Source organism: Tursiops truncatus, chromosome 7 (genome assembly GCF_011762595.2).
Source record: "Tursiops truncatus isolate mTurTru1 chromosome 7, mTurTru1.mat.Y, whole genome shotgun sequence".
NCBI lineage: Eukaryota > Metazoa > Chordata > Mammalia > Artiodactyla > Delphinidae > Tursiops > Tursiops truncatus.
The window spans coordinates 14,354,638-14,374,534 of record NC_047040.1 but is presented as its reverse complement, the minus strand read 5'-3'; the positions used below and the strand labels follow the sequence as shown (position 1 = coordinate 14,374,534).

General features: G+C 41.0%; 1 protein-coding gene across 9 annotated transcripts in view; it reads right to left on the bottom strand.

The window, feature by feature from the left end:
• Positions 1–19,897, bottom strand: part of WDFY1 (WD repeat and FYVE domain containing 1) — a 158,180-nt gene that overhangs the window by 14,947 nt on the left and 123,336 nt on the right. For 8 of the 9 annotated variants that reach the window (XM_073807201.1, XM_033859655.2, XM_033859653.2 and 5 more), the window contains 2 exons: positions 3,185–3,363; positions 1,207–1,315 (listed from right to left, as the gene is read on the bottom strand). In XM_073807201.1, the coding sequence (XP_073663302.1) occupies positions 1,207–1,315; positions 3,185–3,363 (288 nt within the window). Of the gene's footprint in view, positions 1–1,206; positions 1,316–3,184; positions 3,364–9,939; positions 10,043–19,897 lie in introns of those variants that run through there. The other variant, XM_033859658.2, reaches the window with a different exon arrangement.

Here is a 19,897-nt window from a genome sequence, read left to right as displayed (position 1 = left end):
CTGTCCTTCTGCGTTGAGAGATCCTAGGACGTCATAATTTCAAGCACAAGACTGAACAGGTTTTCAGGAGCTAATTTTCAGCTCGTGTCACGTTAAGACTGAGGTGAGCGTGAGAAGCCCAGTGAACAGCATCATCAGCAAAGTGAAGAAGAGTCATCTGGTGATGGATTTCCAGGAGACAGAGTCTAGTAGACACACAGGAGAGAAGAAAGAAGGAGCAGGAGGGCATTTAGGGGGCAGGGGGAGGGAGGGAGCTGGGGAAGAGACCAAGTTGGGGCCTTCAAAAACACAGGATGGGGCTTCCCTGGTGGGCCAGTGGTTGGGAGTCTGTCTGCCGAGGCAGGGCACGCGGGTTCGTGCCCCAGTCCGGGAAGATCCCACGTGCCGTGGAGCGGCTGGGCCCGTGAGCCATGGCCGCTGAGCCTGCGCGTCCGGAGCCTGTGCTCCACAGCGGGAGAGGCCGCAGTAGTAAGAGGCCCGCGTACCGCAAAACAAAAAACAAAAAAACAAACAGGATGAGAATTAGCAGAACTCAGTGTCAGGGCAAAATAAAGAGGAGAGGATTTAAAGAAAGCATTGCACTGAGCAAGGGTCCAGTGCTGCAGAGAGGTTAGGCAGGTGAAGATTAAAGCAGCATCACTGGTGTTGACCATTATGATTTCCTTGGAGGAGTAAAGGTGAAGCCAAGCCCTAAGCTGCCGCAGAGTGAATGTGTTCTGGGGATCAGGGCACCTCGTAGAGTGTACTGCTTGGCAGTAAATGCATGGAGATTGATTAGCAATGTGAAGGAAAAGGATTTTGGTTTTGTTTGTCTGGTGGTGTTTGTTTTTCTTATGTATAAATAATATTAAAGAACCCTTGGAGCTTAGTAAAAGAAACCAGAGAGAGGATAGAAAGGCACAGCAGAAAAGAGAAGACAGTCAGTGGGGAGTAAAGGACAAAATATCAAGGAAGCCTTCACAATTAAATTCTAGCGTCTAGTGTGGCTGTGGTCTGGACATACACACACCACCTGCCTCTGGAAAGCTCTGGATCTTCCATTTACTAAGAATTACAGGAAAGGGGGAAAGCGTTGCATTCTGATTCTCGGCGCAAATGCAGTTCATATTTTAGACTTGAGAGAGAAAAGGAATGTGAAAACAGACAGAACTGAAGTCGGAGCTGGGGTGGAGACTGACTCATTCTACAGACCAGGACACCACTTACATTTCCAAAGTATTTGTCCAGCAACTCCACATAACGATGCACAGTCTCTAGTGTCAAGAGCTCATTGTCCTGATTTTCTACTGCACAGCAAAAATATAAACTAGCATACCTTGAAAAGAAAAGAAGATCACATAAAATATAATGACACATTACACAACCTGAAGATGGTTTTTTCCATGAATATGCAGTTACCGCTTCCTCTCCAGGGATTCCTCCCGTCCACATCCAAGAGGGAAATCATTATTCATCATACCCAATAGCCTCCCAAAATGTAAAATAGAATATATAAAAAAGATGGTGGGGATTGGGTTATTTCTGTTAATTATGTGAAAGGTCCTCAAAACTTTACCTTAAGGAGCTGTGATCAGGGGACACAGAGTCCTTTGACCCATGGTAATCAGGGTGCCTGTTCATGCCCCTCCCTGGATTGTGAATTGTCCTTTCTAAACTCCAGAGCCCTGACCAAGGGGCCCAGGGGCCCACGTGCCCACCCTCTTACTTCATACTGTAGTGTGTCTCTTCATACTGTACCGTACTATAGTGTGTCTTACTTCATACTGTACTGTAGTGTGCCTCCCATCCTCAGCTTATCAAGTCCTCCCCCCATCATGTGTGTTTCTTCTGCCTAATACCCTCCTCACCCCATACATGTGGCTCACTCCTCCTTCTCCTGTAGCTCGGAGCTTGGATGTCCTTTCCTCCAGGAAATCTCTGTCCTCTCTGACTGCACTGGAGGCCCCTGCTATGCATTCCTGTGCCTCCCTCACAGAGCATCCAGAGCTCTTCATTCCGTATTTCATGGCCTGTCTCTCCCCCACTAAATCAATGGCTTCCCAAAGGCAGGTACTGAGTCTGCGTTGTTTACCCAGTAGTCATAGATAGCTGTTGAGAGAACTGCTGAAGCCTATTCTTCAGGTAATGGTTTAAATCACAATTGAACCCCAAGTTGTAGAAACCAGGCAGAGAGTAGGGACAAGCCTTTTGTCGGCAAGGATTTCCTGGGACTCTGTCTTTCTATCGCTGGGATGCTTATTACTATAAGGGCCTTTGCTGACGTCTCCCACGATGCTAGTACGAAAAGTTTTGACCTTGGGCCCAGCAAGAGAAGCTTGGTCCAGGCACTTCCTGGTAATTTACTCCATTGAATACAGCCTTTGATGTTACCTCTGTCTTTCCCCTTCCAGTTTTATAGACACACCTTGTGAGAGCCTTTCTAATGTGTGTTTTCCCTCTGAAAGTTGCAGTATGATGTTGGATGCAGGGCCAGATCGGCTGTGTTCTGGTCCTGGTTTAGGCATCAGTTATCTGGGTCTTTATGAGCAAAATGACTTTACCTCTCAGGGCCTTAGTTTCCTCACCTAGAAATTGAGGTCCCTTTCTAGTATGGTCTTGCCATGGCAAGTAGGTACAGTAAAGAGAGGATATACAGTCTTTAAAGTCAGAAAAATCTGGATTTGAATCCTGGCTCTGCTGATTACCACTCAATTACTGTGACTGGGGACTAATTACTTAAACTGTCTGCAGCTTCAGTTTCCTCATCTGCAAACGTGAATAATAAAGAGCTGCCCATCTCTCTATCATGTTAACCTTTTTTCTATAGCATTTGTTACTAACTGAAACTGTTTTGTTTGCTTAACAGACGAATAAGTTCCAAGAGAGCAGGAATGTTCTGTGTCTTGTTTGCTACCGTACGCACAGTCATTAGAACAGTGCTGGAAATATAACAGATGCTCATAATTTCCTGAATGCATGTGTACATTATCAACACATAAATTAAGTATCTAGAATCCGTCCTGGCATATGGAAAGCCTTTCAATAAATGAGAGTTCTCTTCTATTTAGTCTACTGGTACAAACGTTTGGCCTCCAGCCTTCAAAGATTTCAGTAAATGATAGAATTGGTGTTGCAATCTAAAATGCTCGGGACTCAACAAACCAAATAGTAATAAGAAATTCAGTTCTCATGAAGTTACTCACACCTTTTATAAACAAGTTTTAGCTCCTTCCAGTCAACAAAACTGCTTGTCCTCTGACCACGAGAGAGAATAATCTGAACAATTTCCCGGGTGATCTTTTTCCTTTCCTTGTCAGGGAGAGTAGTGTACCATTTCTGCAGCCGTAATTTCCCTTGTCGACTGAAGAGCAATATGAAATGAATCTAGAACAAATAAAGGGAGAGAAAAAAAAACAGAATTTGGTCAGCCAAATCATTCTACCATAGATATTAAAATACAGCAGCAGGGTTTACAAAGGATTATTCTGAACCGAGGAAAAAAATAATTACCAGCATGAAAACTATCCCCTCTGACAATTACATTTAACCCCAAAAGAACAAAGAAATGTACACACCACAAACATAGCTTATTTATACTATAGGAGAGAGATAAGTTTTCTTTTACGAGTCACAAACTCATAGTGAGAAAAAATATATCAAGGCAGAATAGAACTCTTTTGAGAAAATATTAAATTCTTCCTTCACAAGCCAAAAAAAAGTTAAAAACAGTAGAAAGGTTTACTTTAAAAATTATACTCTTGCTTCATATCACAAGTATAGAAACCAAATGATAATATAGACATAAAGAAGAGAAGTAAGGGAAGGAAATAAGGATGAAGCAAGGGGGAAAAGTGAGAAAACTAGAAGGGGACCATATTCTAATTTTTTAATAAAAATTATATATATATATTTCAGATGTACAACATGATGACTTGGTATACACATACATGGTGAAGTGATTACTATAGTCAAGCTAATTAACATATTATCTCCTCACACAGTTCTCAGTTTTTGTGTATGATGACAGCACCTGAAATATACTCTTAGCAAATTTCCTGCATTCAATATAGTATCATCAACTATAGTCAGCATGCGGTACACCAGATCTCTAGATTTAGTCATCTTACATAACTGCAACTTTGTTCCCATTGACCAACATCTCCCCATTTCTCCCACCTCCCCATCCCTTGTAACCACGGTTCTACTCTCTGCTTCTGTGAGTTTGATGCTTTTAGATTCCACATGTAAGTAAGATCATGTAGTATCTGTCTTTCTGTGCCTGTCTTATTTCATTTAGCATGATGTCTTCTAGGTTCATCCATATTGTTACAAATTACAGGATTTCCTTCTTTCTAAGGCTGAATAATATTCCATTGTATGTGTACGTACGTATGTATACACATACACACAGCATACTTTCTTTATCCATTCATCTGTCAATGGACACTCAGGTTGATTACATGTCTTAGCTATTGTGAATAACACCGCAATGAACATGGGAGCGCAGATATCTCTTTGAGAAACTGATTTCATTTCCTTTGGAACTATACCCAGAAGTAAGATTTCCCTTGGAAATATACCCAAAAGTACTATCATATGGTATTGCTTTTTTTTTTTTTTTTTGCGGTATGTGGACCTCTCACTGTTGTGGCCTCTCCTGTTGCGGAGCACAGCCTCCGGACGCGCAGGCTCAGCGGCCATGGCTCACGGGCCCAGCCGCTCCGCGGCATGTGGGATCATCCCGGACCAGGGCACGAACCCGTGTCCCCTGCGTCGGCAGGCGGACTCTCAACCACTGCGCCACCAGGGAAGCCCGGTTTTGCTATTTTTTAATTGTTTGAGGGACCTCCATACTATTTTCCATAATGGCTGTCCCAATTTACATTCCCACAAACAGTGTGCAAGGGTTCCCTTTTCTTCACACCTTCACCAACACTTATCTCCTATCTTTTTGATAATAGCCATTCTAACAGGTATAAGATGATGTTTCATTGTGGTTTTGATTGGCATTTCCCTGATGACTAGTGATATTGAGCATATTTTCATATACCTGTTGGTCATTGGTATGTCTTCTTTGGAGATATGTCTATCCAGGTCTTTTGCCCATTTTTTTTTAAATTGGATAATTTGTTTTCTTGCTATTGACTTGTTTGAATTCCTTATACATTTTGGGTATTAACCCCTTAACAGATGTATGGTTTGCAAAAATTTTCTTCTATTCCATAAGTTGTCTCTTTACTTTGTTGTCTCCTTTGCTGTGCAGAGGCTTTTTAGTTTGATGCAATCCCATTTGTCTATTTTTGCTTTTGTTGCTTGTGCTTCTAGAGTCGTATCCAAAATATCATTGCCCAGATCAACGTCAATGTCAATATCAATGTCAAGAAGTGTTTTCCGTAGGTTTTCTTCTAATAGTTTTACAGTTTCAGGCCTTACATTTACGTCTTTAATCATTCTAAGTTGATTTTTGTATGTGAAGTGAGATAATGGCCCAATTTCATTCTTCTGTGTGTGGATGTTAGTTTTCCCAACACCATTTATTAAAGAGACTGTCCTTGTCCCACTGGGCATCCTTGGCACCTTTCTCAAAGTTCAAACTAAGTCTCAAATGTAAGCTCTTTACTCCACCTTGTGGGATACCTGGCTGAGAGTTTTAGAGTCAACCATCTCAAGATACAGTTTGGCATCATAATAAATGTTTACAATTTAAACAGTGTGTTGACCACATTAGGAAGAAACCTGATTTTATTTTCAATTAAGTTTCAAAGTGTGTATTTGAAATGCACATTCCTATTTCAATGAATTTTGAAAGCTTTACATGAATAGAAGACGCTGTAGAAATTTACTGTGGAGCCTGGGAGGTACGGAAGATTTGTTTTTCAGAAATTGTCAGATGGTCTGATCTTTATTTTATGAGATTAAGTTTTCTCAATCCACAGTATGAGAAGATCAAGTTTAGAATCATAATTTATTCTGTCACGTGTTTGTTTTGTTTAAAAAAAATAAAATTCATTATTGAGGTTAATTGTATCACGGAGAGAACAATATATACTAGGAGCCAAAATAATTACAATTTTAAAACTTTCTACAAATAAAATATTCAACTCTTTTTATTAAAGAGAGTTGGCTCTGAATGTCACAGCACAAATCATACAAACTCATCCAAAGACCAACAGAAACCAGGCTCTTTCCTCAGAGCATCCCCTACCCCAACCTATAGAATTTGAGGTCTTCTTAATAAACTACATTCTTTCTTAGAAAGGAAACATCTGTTAATAAGGACTTGAAAACCAAGACATGGCAAGTGAAAAGAAAGCAAGTTAAAAAGCCCTGCTCAACTAGCAGCTTTAAGAAAAATCACCCTCAGTCCAGAATTGTAAGCATCTGCTTAGAACAGAGCATTTTCTTAAATACACCTTTCACTATCAGCACAGGTATAGAGAATTCAATAATGAAACACAGCTACCGCTTTCTAAGAATCATATTGAGAAAGGTATTTTTTGCTTCCAAGAAGAGATCATCATAAAAGTGACATTCTATGGACTTGAGGATATGGGGAGGGGGAAGGGTGAGCTGTGACAGGGCGAGAGAGAGGCATGGACATATATACACTAACAAACGTAAGGTAGATAGCTAGTGGGAAGCAGCCACATAGCACAGGGAGATCAGCTCGGTGCTGTGATCACCTGGAGGGGTGGGATAGGGAGGGTGGGAGGGAGGGAGACGCAAGAGAGAAGAGATATGGGAACATATGTATATGTATAACTGATTCACTTTGTTATAAAGCGGAAACTAACACACCATTGTAAAGCAATTATACTCCAATAAAGATGTTTAAAAAAAAAGTGACATTCTAAAAGTACACAATTGAATGGGAATAGAATAATAAAACCTCAGGATCTTGAGAACAAGGTTCAGCTTTGGATTATCACCAGTGGCTAAGACTATTCGATCCCATTTCTAGTGACTGGTCAGACCTTTGCTAGAGAAATGAAATCCACACATTTTCTTGGTGTTTACTTTGCATTTCCTGTCAGAAAATTTTCTTCTTCACATCTATCCTAAATCTTTTCTGTTACAATTTAAACCGATTTTCCCTGATTTTATCCACAGAGCAGATTAAAAGACAATATATCACTACCCTCGAAATAATAAGAAACTCTTCAAATACTTGAAGACAGACTTTAAAGTGTACCTGGAGTCCTTTCCTTCCGGAAGAAATTACCCTGGTTTCAGGTCTTCTTCTTATTGGTTCTATTATCAGATTTCAAAACCATCATTGTTACAATTCCTCCAGGATTACTTCATAGATAAACGTCACTTTTAATTTATGGAGCTCAGATCAAGGAGCTCCAGTGAGTGGCTGGAACTATTGCTGCGTTTAATTATGGATTACTTTCTATTCCTTCTACTGCAACTTTCCCTCAAGATCAAGTGCCTGCCTTCTTAAACGGCTCAACAAGGTAGAAAATAAACAAATAACCCTTTTTCATTCTAACAATGAATTCAAAGAGAAAAGATGATCAGGAACATAATACACACATCCATGAAGCGATTTAAAATACAAAAATGTGTTTCAAATTCAAAAGAAGTAACAAACAGGTTCAAGTTTATCCAGTAATTGCATTGCATAAGACAGTGTTGACAGACTTCATTCTCTCAAGTTCTGCTCTGAGGGGGAAGTGTAGCTCGCTCCTGTGTGTCTGGTGTCTGTTGCCTCTCCAGAGTTAACAGTGTAGCATGAGAAAACTGGCGGAATGAATTGTAGTGATTCACAGGAGTTCATCACCTCGAGCAATTAATTGTATCCAATTTATCAGTTTAGTCATTCAAGGCATATTTGGATAATATGTTTCAAGAGGTTAATCAAATACCATTTTTGATTAGCATTAGCTTGAGAGTATGAGAAACAGGCAATTGGGAGGGTTTGGATTTTTTTCCCAATATTTACAAAGAGTCAACTTCAACTCAAGTTGATGTCATAAACAAACTTCAACTGACTTCAGAACACCCAGGCATTTTGTTTCAATAATAGTGCTGGCAAGAAAGGAATAATGGAGAGGCTGATTGGTAATCCTCTTCTGGGAAATGCCAACTCCAGAAACAACCATAACATCCAACGAAGTGTGATGGGCAAACCTGAATTCTTACATTTGGCCCAAACGCTCTGGCCTTAGGTAGGCATCTGATTTCACCGAGCTCTCCCCTCCCTCACTCAAGGTTAACCTGAGACAATAGCAGAGGAAATAATCACATTGGCAGCTGAATTAATTGTATTTTAGAGACCTTAGAGCACAGATCATTTATTCACGCAACGCCTATTTACCGAGTGCCTACTCTGTGCACTATGAACCTACAACGTAAAACTTGGTTCTTTACCTTGAAGCGCTTTTAATCGTGATAAAGAATACAAAAACAAAAACCCAAAGTAAACATACTGAATTAAACCCCAGGGCTTTATCTCCTCTACCTCCCAAAATGCCACTAAAATGACAATAGTAGAATTTTCTTAAATGCATTAACCCTCAAAGACTAGGAGAATGACAGGGGTTGTGATAGCAGCCAAGAGATTTCAACAAATCTTTGGAAGATGGAAGGAGACAGAAGAGTGATGACTAACCTAGCAAAATAAGGAAAATCGTAGCTTAAGAGGCAGATTACAAAGACAAACCAGCCACGCTCCCAGAGAAAGCCTGAGGGCAGCACTTGTGGGTACCATGGCTCCACAAAGCTCTAAAAACAGGGACACTGGCTAAAGGTCTACCTACAGAGTGGTTGGCATGGACCACCTGTGGCATTTCCAGGGGATTACAGCTAAGTGAGAACACTGACGCGTGTGTACACACATAGCACACATGCACATACACACACTCCTCAGTAAGTTCCCAGCTGCTTTACTCAAGGGCGCAGAAATGTAGTGGAGGTCATGCAGTTGAAGCACCTCTTAGCTCGGCTTCCTCTGGCCCCCAGTCAGTAATGGACAGCAAGCAGCTGTCAATGATGATCCAAAAAAGGCACGGTTTACTCAACCTGAGAAGCTCAAATTTGTGCAATGCCATATGTCTTCTCTACTTAAGGCTCTCAGAGACCTTACTGTAAGAAGAAATATTTAGAGACACCTGCAACCCTCCTGGATCTTAAACGTAATTCAGAGCCTGCAAAGCTATATATGTATCTTCACTAAGAAAGAAAGATGTTCCTGCACCTCTACCACCAAATTTGTTGTATAAAAAAACCCATCTCCTAATCAGGAAATGGAATGATTCCTCTCTGGAGACACTGAATGGCAGAGAAAAGACCTCTAGGTACTAACAACGGAGCTTTCCAGCCACCTGGCTATGCCCTCAGAACTGCCTATTAGCATCTTAGCACCCACTTTCAAATATGAGCGGAGGCCAAGGATTACCAGACATTTGAGAATAGTCTCGAATGTCAAAGAAAGAGACTGAAAAAAACAAATAGAAAAAAAGTAAGCACTGGATACGGTAGGAAAGCATGCAGCGGGACAAACTGTTACACACACACACACACACACACACACACACACACACACACGAACATGAATATGCTCAGAGTTCAAAGAAGATGGAGTTCCTATATCAATAAAACAAAAACAGCATTCTATTGGGGGAAAAAGAGAGAAAACTCTTGCAAATTAAAAAGTATGGTAACCAAAATAAAGTCAGAGGATTCTCCAAGAGATTGGAACAAACAGAAAAACAGATGGAAAATTAGAGGAAAAAATAAAACTATTAAGGGGTCAACCCAGAAGGTGCAAAATCCAGAGAGTTACAACAGAGATAACGGAGAGGAAGAACTAAGGGTTTGCATGCCGCAACGAGGAGCCCATGTGCCACAACTAAGGAGCCCACCTGCCACAACTAAGACCCAGCACAACCAAATAAATAAAGAAATAAAAATTTAAAAAAACAAAGCAAAACAAAAGAGCATTGGACTCCTCACCTGCATTTGTTGGAAGACTACACGCCTACACCCAACCAAATTATCACTCGAGTGAAAGAGGGGAAGTGACCTTTGAATTTTCATACTTGCAAAGACTAAAAATAAAGAGAGAAAGATAAAGAAATTTGCACTCAGTATATCTTTCTTAGGAAGCCGCTGTAAGACGTCTCTGAGCAAAGAGTAGAAAAGAGTTAGATATGGTTACCTAGGGCACAGGGTACCCAAAGCAAAATGATGCTGAAAGGAAAGGCCAGAGTGACAGCCACATATCAGACCAAGAAAGCAACCATTCCAGACAGAAGTGGTGGAGGCTGGAGAAGGGGGAGGGGAAGGGAGAAATAGAATTTATTGATCATTTCATTTCTTTTTACAGTTGGAAAAAAATATTGATAGCCATCTGAAAGATCTGCTAGTGCACTGGTGGGAAAAAACAGGGATAGATACATAGAAAACCAGGCCAGTGGAAAAAATATTTATAAACTCCAGAAAAAGAAATGATACAAGCAAGAAATCATCATCCTTAAAACTACTTTGGGAGAAAGAGAAGTGAGGAAATACGCGTGTGAGCAGAAGGAAGTAAATGCCCAATTACCATGACAGGAAGGCAGGAGACAATGTAAAGAGTTAGGAGTAGAAACTTGCCAGCATAAGCATATTATTTAGAAATATAGACATAACTACCCGAAGAAAGACTGCAATTATTGAAAGTGAACAACGTGGTAAAGGAAAAGAGTTGCTGTGTTTCATTATAAATTATATGTCTGTTTGATTTTTTTTAACTATGTACCTATATTACTTGGATTTTAAATTTTTTTAAGGAATTAAAAATAAATAAATAAGGGATGGTGGAATGCCTATATTTGACAGTGACATTAAAAGCATATTCTGAGGGGATTCCCTGGTGGTGCAGTGGTTAAGAATCCACCTGCCAGTGCAGGGGACACGGGTTCAATCCCTGGTCAGGGAAGATCCCACATGCCACGGAGCAGCTAAGCTGGTGTGCCACTACTGAAGCCCGCGTGCCTAGAGCCCGTGCTCTGCAACAAGAGAAGCCACCGCAATGAGAAACCTGCACACCGCAACGAAGAGTAGTCCCTGCTCGCTGCAACTAGAGAAAGCCCGCGGGCGGCAAGGAAGACCCAATACAGCCAAAAATAAATAAATAGAAATAAAAAATAAATTTATTTAAAAAAAAACATATTCTGAGATATTTTCCCTTCTCCCTCCTAATATTAAACTCTGAAATTTAGAGGGAAAAATCCTTAAATACGTTAACTGTTCTAAACTATCAGTTTTGAGCTCTCATTTGATTTTATCTGAGGCAGTTTTAGTTTTCAACCTGTACCAGTTCATGAATAAGAGTGCCATTAGTTTACTAGCTTCCAGGTGGAATAATACATTTTATGTCCTGATTTTACTTCAAGCACATAACATTTGACCAGAATTTTACTGTTCCTAATATAATTTTTAAAAAGAGAGGATGGATTAAAAAGTTTTTGCAGATTCTGTACCTATCCTTCATGTACTAACAATTCACTATACATCCCCCTTAGCTATCACCTGTGCAGCTAAGACGTTCACCTCTGAAACTTCTTTTCATACCATAGGTTTCTCAATTCCCTTATCATTTTGCATGTTTCTTCCTGGATCATGTCTAACTCCACTTTTTGCTCATAACAGGGACTTAGTAAATATTGGTGGAAGTGTTGAATTTTGAGAAACGGCAACCAGCCCTGCATTAATGTTCTGAGTAGAGAACTGGGTTTTCTATAAGGGTTAGAGAACACTGTGGTTTGGGGTTTTATTGGGATCATATGCTTGTAACTGGGATTACTTTTCTCCAGATGCAATAAACTCAACTCTCCCTTGTTGTATTTGCCAGATCTTCTGGCAGCTTATCCTGTCCGGCTTAACAGTTCTCTGGCCAGAAGAGCTTAATAGCATTTAAAAACCAAGAGCTCCAGCTGCCCTCTTCTCTCTGCTAGATCAGTTGTAAAAAATGTTACCCACAACTGGTCTGGGCACTCATTCCTTCGGGGTCCCACAGTTTATACTTGCACGTAGGAATGATCCCTTTAACAATGAGCCTGATTTCCTTCCTCTAAGCCTGCTCAGAAAGCGACAAGACCAACCCTCCAAGGTTGCTGCCTCTCGTGCATCTCCCTTTGGTCGGAACCCCAATCAGAGGGGTTTCCAGAATGTAGAAAGAAGGGATATCCGCTGCTTCTTCACCAGCCTCACGTATTCACCTTCGCATTGGGCTCCAGTTCCCTCTTCCACAGCCAAGTTTCCTTCTCTCTAAAAAGGTCATCTGCTTAAGCTTCTAGTGATCTACCTTTATTATAGATGTTACCAGCATGCCCCAGGTGGAAATAAGAAGATGATGTCAGACCACAAAGTTTCCCAGAAGTCATGTACTCGTGTTCTTAGGACAAAGGTTCATTGACAACTGGCTAGACCTCTAACTTAGTGACCCTTTGAAACAAACTAGTTGCATGCTGGAAATTTTTTTTTTTTTTTGGCCATACCACACGGCTTACAGGATCTTAGTTCCCCAACCAGGGATTGAAACCAGGCCCCTGGCAGTGAAAGCACGGAATCCTAACCACTGGATCACCAGGGAGTTCCCTGGAAATTTAAATTTTAGTTTTTCCAAACTCGTTATATGCCACCCAGTCCAAATGGTGTACCTCCACCACTGTTTCAGATTTGATCCAGGACATGCTATGCGTTTACCAGTAGGCCAACCCAAATTGGATTCAGGACATGAAGGGCATTTATCACTAGGCCAGGCCTTGGCCAGGGCTGGGGGGCAGTAGAGCAGGTTGGTTGTTACGTGGGAAGACTCTGGTGATAGGCAGCTTTTGAGAGTTTGCATTTGAATCCTGGTTCTGTCATTTGTGAGCTAAGTGGACTTGGAAAAGTTACCTGACCTCTCTGGTCCTCAGTCTCATCATCTATAAAATAGGGATGACAACAGTCTTGACCTCAGTAATGTAGAGGATACGATGATATCACACGTCTACCTTTTAGTGAGGAGCCTAGCACAGAGTGAGCTCTCAATAAATACTTGCTATGGCTAATGACTCATCCAGGAGTCAGCCCAGCCCATTTACAATCCCATTTATCTTCACCGAGGCAAGCAAAAAATTCCCTGTTTCCACCTTTGGAATCACTCCATGTCTACCCCATCACTTTCCCACTAATTGGTCCCCACATTCTGATGGAAAGTGTCTGTGACAGCCATTTCATAGGTACCCAGAAAGGCATTCTGCTGTTTCTTTGGATAATAAACCATCCAATTTCTAGCTGATTTGCTACCTTGCCTTCTCAGTCACTCTGTCTCATCAACCACCTTCTCAATGCTTAAATAAGGAGTTCAGTCCAGAGATAGCCTAAACGTGCAGGTAGCCCTTTAGGGTTCCTTTCTTTCTTTGGACGGCTGACCAGTGGTATTCTGATCATGTATTTGTTAATTCTCTCCAAGTTCCCTGTAAGGTGTTTACTTGGGGGTTCCTCATCTTTTCACTTGTGTGTCTGCGTATGGCTCTAGTTTCTTTTTCTATATTGAGTAACAACAGGTGTTCAGGTTTTTCACCTTCCCTCCTGACTCTTTGTTTAAACTGCATCACACTTCTGTGGTGGGTCACGCTCACCCTTTCCCCACCCGTTTCTCTTTCACGGGCCAACAGGGCTCAGCGGGAATTCCAGGGCAGGTGTGGCACTGAATCAGCTGTCAACTCCCCTCTCTGGGCCTCATCTCCTCCTCTAAGAAACAGGAGAGCAGGGTCACGTATTCAAATACCTTTCACAGGCTGGCAGTGGCAGGCAACATTTTCAATGGGGGTGAGGGTTCCGTATGCAAAGGGGGTGGAAGACACAAAGTCAAACTGTAAATCACAAGTTCCAACGGAAGGGACAGCCTCAACTCAGCCATAGGAAGGTACTGCCAAGAAAAACATTCAGCCAGTATTGCCAGGCCTTCAGATTTTTTTTTTTTCCCCAGAAGAAGCCTGAAACCTGGATGATTATGTGAAATACTGGGATTGTTTTAATATTCGCAATCAATAGGAATAATGATAACAAAACCCTGTGCAAGCAAACAAGGCGCATTGTGAGTGGCTGTGGTCTGTGAGCTGCATGTGGGCGCCAGGCCTCATTTGAAACTGCTGAATTAAATGACAGCTGAAGCGCCTTATTTCACGAATGCCTTTCTACAGCTTTATTGCATTCAACAGATTTCCCCATTTTTTTGTGGTTTCTGAATCTATCTGTTTGAGGAAGTGGCCCTCAGACCCCAGAAGCTTGCTTCCACCTCTCAGCCTAATATTACTGTTGAAACTATTCTCAGATCAGGGTCTCCTGTTAACTCTTATTCATCAAAATTTTTAACTTTTTTTTTTTTCCTCAAGATTTCCAGCTCAGGGTTCTGCTTGCACAGTACAGGAAGAGAAAATGTAGAGAGAGAAGTAAAATCTACACGATCTCAGGATCTCATTTTGGGCTTATTATGTCAACTTTCTTCCTGAGATAAAATGTTGAAAAGCTGCCACATCGGCCAGCGTGTTTCCAATCCTTTCCCAGTCCTTGCACACCATCTGGTGGCAGAACTATCTATTTATAACAAGGGAAATGCTCAGTGAAGAAGGAAAAGTAGGTGAATTGGGTGAAGAAGCAAGAGTTAGGAAGAGTCCAGTAAGAGGGGCAGCAAGAGAGAAAAAAAAAAAAAGGAAATGAGATGGAAAAAAAAGTCATGAGTAAGTCACAAATTAAAAAGTCAACTGCTGAGAATTAGCTCGAGGCCATTTATGTAAAGCTTTAAAGATGTTTCTAAAATTGTCTGTTATCAATCTGCTTGTATTGCACAGTAATGTTTATTGGAAGAAAGGAAGGAAGGTAAGAAAGAAGGATGGAGAGATGATAGCTATACAAAAAGGACAGAATAAGCAGCCTGTTAGGGGTTCAATTGCATCACCCAAAGATTCATAGGTTGACATGCGTCCTAACTCCAGCACCTCAGAATGTGACCTTGGTCACTGCAGATGTAATAAGTTAAGATGAGCTCATACTACAGTAGGGTGGGCCCCTAATTCAATATGACGCATGTCATTATAAAAAACGGAAATTTGGACAAGACATGCACACAGAAAGAACACCACGTGAAGATAAAAGCAGATCGAAGTGATGCAGCAGAAGTCAAGGAACACCAAAGGCTGGCAGCAAAGCACCAGAAGCTAGAAGAGAAGCATGGAACAGACTGTCTCTCAGAATCCTCAGAAGGAATCAGCCCTGCTGAAACCTTGATTTTGGACTTCCAGCCTCCACAACTGTGAAACTATACATTTCTATTGTTTAAGCCGCTCAGTGTGTGGTACTTTGTTACAACAGCCCTGATATACAGCTTGTCTCTGGCTTTTCATTTTGTCTTTTTTTTTTTTAAATCTCAAAATCACCACCATTGTTTTCTGTCATTACAATTCAATATCATAAAACTAAATCATCGGGACTTCCCTGGTGGCGCAGTGGTTAAGAATCCACCTGCCAATGCCTGGGACACAGGTTCGAGCCCTGGCCTGGGAAGACCCCACATGCTGCGGAGTAACTAAGCCCGTGCGCCACAACTACTGAGCCTGTGCTCTAGAGCCCGCGAGCCACAACTACTGAAGCCCGCACGCCTAGAGCCCGTGCTCCGCAACAAGAGAAGCGACCGCAATGAGAAGTCCGCGCACCGCAACGAAGAGTAGCCCCCGCTCACCGCAACTAGAGAAAGCCTGCGCACAGCAACAACACCCAACGCAGCCAAAAATAAATAAATAAATTTATTTTTAAAAAAAAAAGATCATCTCAATAGATGCAGAAAAAGCTTTTTAAAAGAATCATCTACATTCCAGAGATAAAGTCAGCAGATTCCATTCAACTTAGCAAATATTTATTCAGTGTCTACCCTAGTGAGGTATTTGAAATGAAATAACCACTCATTCCTGGACTCACAAAAGGCTAATAACATTAGAAAGGACAGCAGAGCTGATTTGGTGTCAACCTCATCTTAAGACAGAGAGCTGGTGACTTGACCCTCGGTTGGGTACTTAGCAAGTGGCAGAGTTAAGACGATCTCCCCGCTCCCAGCCCAAGGCTCTTTGCACTTGACACCTTAAACCAGTTTTTTCCGGCAAAGCTAATTAACTACTACTTTTTTTCCCATTTATGCAAATAATTACAATAGGCAAGTCTTATGCTAATCCCAGAGACCTATTTACAATGACTGGCATGTGTTGAACACGTGCCAACACCATGCTAAGCACATTACATGCAGTACCTCATTTAACCCTCATTAAAACTGTAAGATGTAGATACTATTATTACCCTCATTTGATTGGTAAGGAAACTGGGTCCCAGGAAAGTTAAGTACCTTGCTCTGAGTTAATCAGCAAGAAGAAGGTTCCAGAGGTGGGCTTTGATTCTGGAGCCCACTTTTTAAATTGCTCTGCAACATCACCTCGTGGGGAGACAGCACAGATACAGACAGGCACCAATGAGGCTGGATTCACCCACTTCTAAAGTCAATATGATATTGACCATCTTTATAACTAGAAGGTAGTCCTTGAAGCTCTCCCTACCTTATCCAATACCAAGAGCTTCTGTAACAATTTTAAAAATGAGCAGGAAGGGCCAAAAGGTCTGTACTTATAGAAATCAAAATAAGAGAAATAAATATTCAACTGAAGATAATAATGACATTAGCACTGAATCACTCTGAGTCACTACTATTAAACATATCGCAGCAGTGACATCAAGATGGGTAGAGGAAGTATTAAGCGAAGTTTATTGGACTGGAAACTTTTTTGCTAGCAGAGAAAGATCATCTAAAGCCATCTATGCAGTTTAGCTAGATCCAACATGGGCCTGTATCGCTTCTCATATAAATGGGAGCAATGAGGAACTTGAACTTGGGAAAAATTTGCATGGATAGCTCTACTCAGGGTCTGTAACATTATTGAGAGGGAAGGCCATTACTTCCTATGAGGTGATAACTAAAACAGGGCCTGCATTGATAGGGAAGTCCCTGTACCTAACAGAAATGGGGTAGGAGGTAGGGAGGATGATGGCAAGAAAAGAGAGGAAGAAGGTACAGCTGCTGCCTGCTAGGCTTGCTTTCTTATTGCAAATTCACAGAATTTTACCTTTCTTCCTTTCTTTCCTTCTTTCACGTATTCATTCAGCAAGTATTTACTGAATATCTACTATATGCCAAGTACTGTGTCAAGAGATGAGGATACCATCAAGAGCAGAACAGAAAAGTTCCTACCCTCATGGGGCACACATTCTAACAGAGGGAGATGGACAACTAAACAGTATGAATTCTATCCGAGCCCGATGCGTTAAAGCACAAGTAGCACAAAGAACTATGGGAAAATAAAATAACCTTGTCTAACAGTCAGGGAACCCTTGGGGAAGTGATCTTCAAGATAGGATCTGAAAGATGAAGAGGATCAGGCAAATGGAAACAGGGAAAGGAAAGGGTAGAGCTAAGTAAGAATGACCAGACAGAGGGAACAGTGGACAGGAAAGCCACAGGAAGGAAAGGCGATGGCATCTTCTGCAAACCGAGGACAGCACATGTGGCTGGTTGACTGGAGAGGAAGAGTGGGGAGAAATGGCACAGGAGAGATGGCAGAGGCAAACAGAAGGAGGGTCTTGTAAGCCAGGGTAAGGAACTTGGACTTTAGTCTAAGGGAAAGGGGAATAAAGAAGCCCAAGAATGGAGTAAGACATGCAATAGATGACAACAGTGGCCTCCATCACTGTAGCAGTGAGGATGGAGAGAAGGTAAAGGAGTCGAAGCTATTTAAGTAGCAGAACCAGTGGGACTTGGTTAGCTGTGGGTGTGAGAGAGAGAGAAGGGTCAAGGATAATTCCCAAGAGTGGCAGCAAATTTTCTGAGCCAGGGAAGCCAGGAAGAGTAGGAGATAAACCACCAAAGAGGAGGGGGCAGTCATGGCGGTGGCAACAGGCTTGGAGACTCAACCAGGTCATGCTTCAAGATCCTCTGGAATGTAGAGACTGTTCTCCAGCAGAGGCTTAGAATAGAGTTAAGTTTAAAATCACTGGCTCTAATCCCATGCTTTTAAATAAAGAAACTGAGGCACAGAGATGGGAAATGATTCACCAAGACCACAAAGGAAGTGAGTAAAATCAGATGTAGTAACCAGCCCATGTCCACCACCCTACAGTGCTTCTCGTGAAGTAAGAGTCAAACTTTTTACCCCTTCCCATGACCTCCCTAGAGCCAATCTGTACAACCTGGAGAGAAAGACAGCATTAGTTATATCCTGTGTTGCTTATCTATTTCTTTTTAAATTTTGGATTCACTAAAGAAGAACATTTCAAAATGTCTCAGGAAGAAAGAAATAATACTATGTCGATTGGGAGTGTCTCAGTACTTCACAATAATGAACCACTTTCCAATAATAAACCATGTAATCAGCAATGCTTCTATGCAGGGTCCCAATTAATGTTATTTTAACATGTAAAAAAAATTCATAGTGATTTTTGCTAGATTGTTATAGCCATTTCAAAGGTTTTCAAAATAAGGACAAATAAAAGTATTTTCATATAAAACACAATGTAAAAATTACTTACGGTCTTTTGCCTTTTTGATTCCCAGTAATGAATCCCATTTTTAAAAAATAATTTCCAAAATCATAAATTACATTCTTAAGCAATAATGTGAACTATGTTAAAGAACAGTAGCTCTTACACAATTTGAACCAAAAAACCACACAAATCCCAAATGCAGCAAAGACAAACTGTTTTCCTCTATTGAACCTCAGTGTCTAGTAAATTAAGAGTTTCATCAATGGTTTCAAAAAGGAGCATTTTTTTTAAGTGTTTAGTCCTCTCCACCACCCACAGTTCTCAAAAGAAATATCTTTCTGCAATATAGATAATCCAGAAATATTTTGGAACAATTAAGCATTTTTTATAGATGAAACTGCAATAAATAAGCACCTACATCCTTGGCTATATAAACCAGTATATGCTAGAACCAAAGTAAGATGGTTTCCCAGTTATGGCAATCTACTTAATTGTGTTAAAGTCTGAACATTTCCATCAATCAAAATTTCTGTATTGGTTGACGGTTCAGACCAACCTTTTTCTATGACTACTTGAACCCTGTTTAGGGTAACTTTAAACTGCAAAGATGTTATCAAATGCAAATAAACACATCAGCAGTCAAGTTTTTTCTTCGTGTAAATCATTGGTACTCACTGAAGACAAACCAGCCCAACTCCAAGATCTATCCTCAAACAATTCACTTATCAGTCTTCCTCTTTTAGAAAGCTAAAGCTTTATTCAAAGTTGAATGCAGTTAATTTTTAAAATTTATATCCAAAGTGATCAAGAGGCACCAAAATGGCATGCAAAAATTAGAGACTGTTAATAAGGTTTATAATGCCCCCATTTCATGGTGCAAGTTTAGTGTCACTAAATGTTACTGCTCAGCATTCCATACGTAAGTGCTTTCATTTCATGCAGTAATTAATTGGTTTTACCCTAATAGCATGGCACCTAGCATGAGGGTACAAGTGACAGGTCAGACTCAAAGAAAATTGTTCTTAAGAAGTCCCAGGATGGCAGGTCACTGATTATCTGGTTTGAAAATTAGGTATCCAAAAAATACTTAATAATGAGTACAATTTTCCTGACCTTTGAAAGGTGGAATGGATAGCACAAATGTGGAGTGTAAGGATGTCTATTCAAACTTAAGTAGAATGTTGATTTTGACCCAACCTACCCTGCATCTCCCCTTTTCCATAGGCTGAATTATGGCCCTTTAACAAAAAAACAATGTGTGATGAGAGTCAGGTAAAGCTAGACGTGGAGAACCTCCCAATTGACGCCTAGGTTCATGCCCCTAAATTTAGGTCCCACCCATGACTCTAGCATGACACAGCAG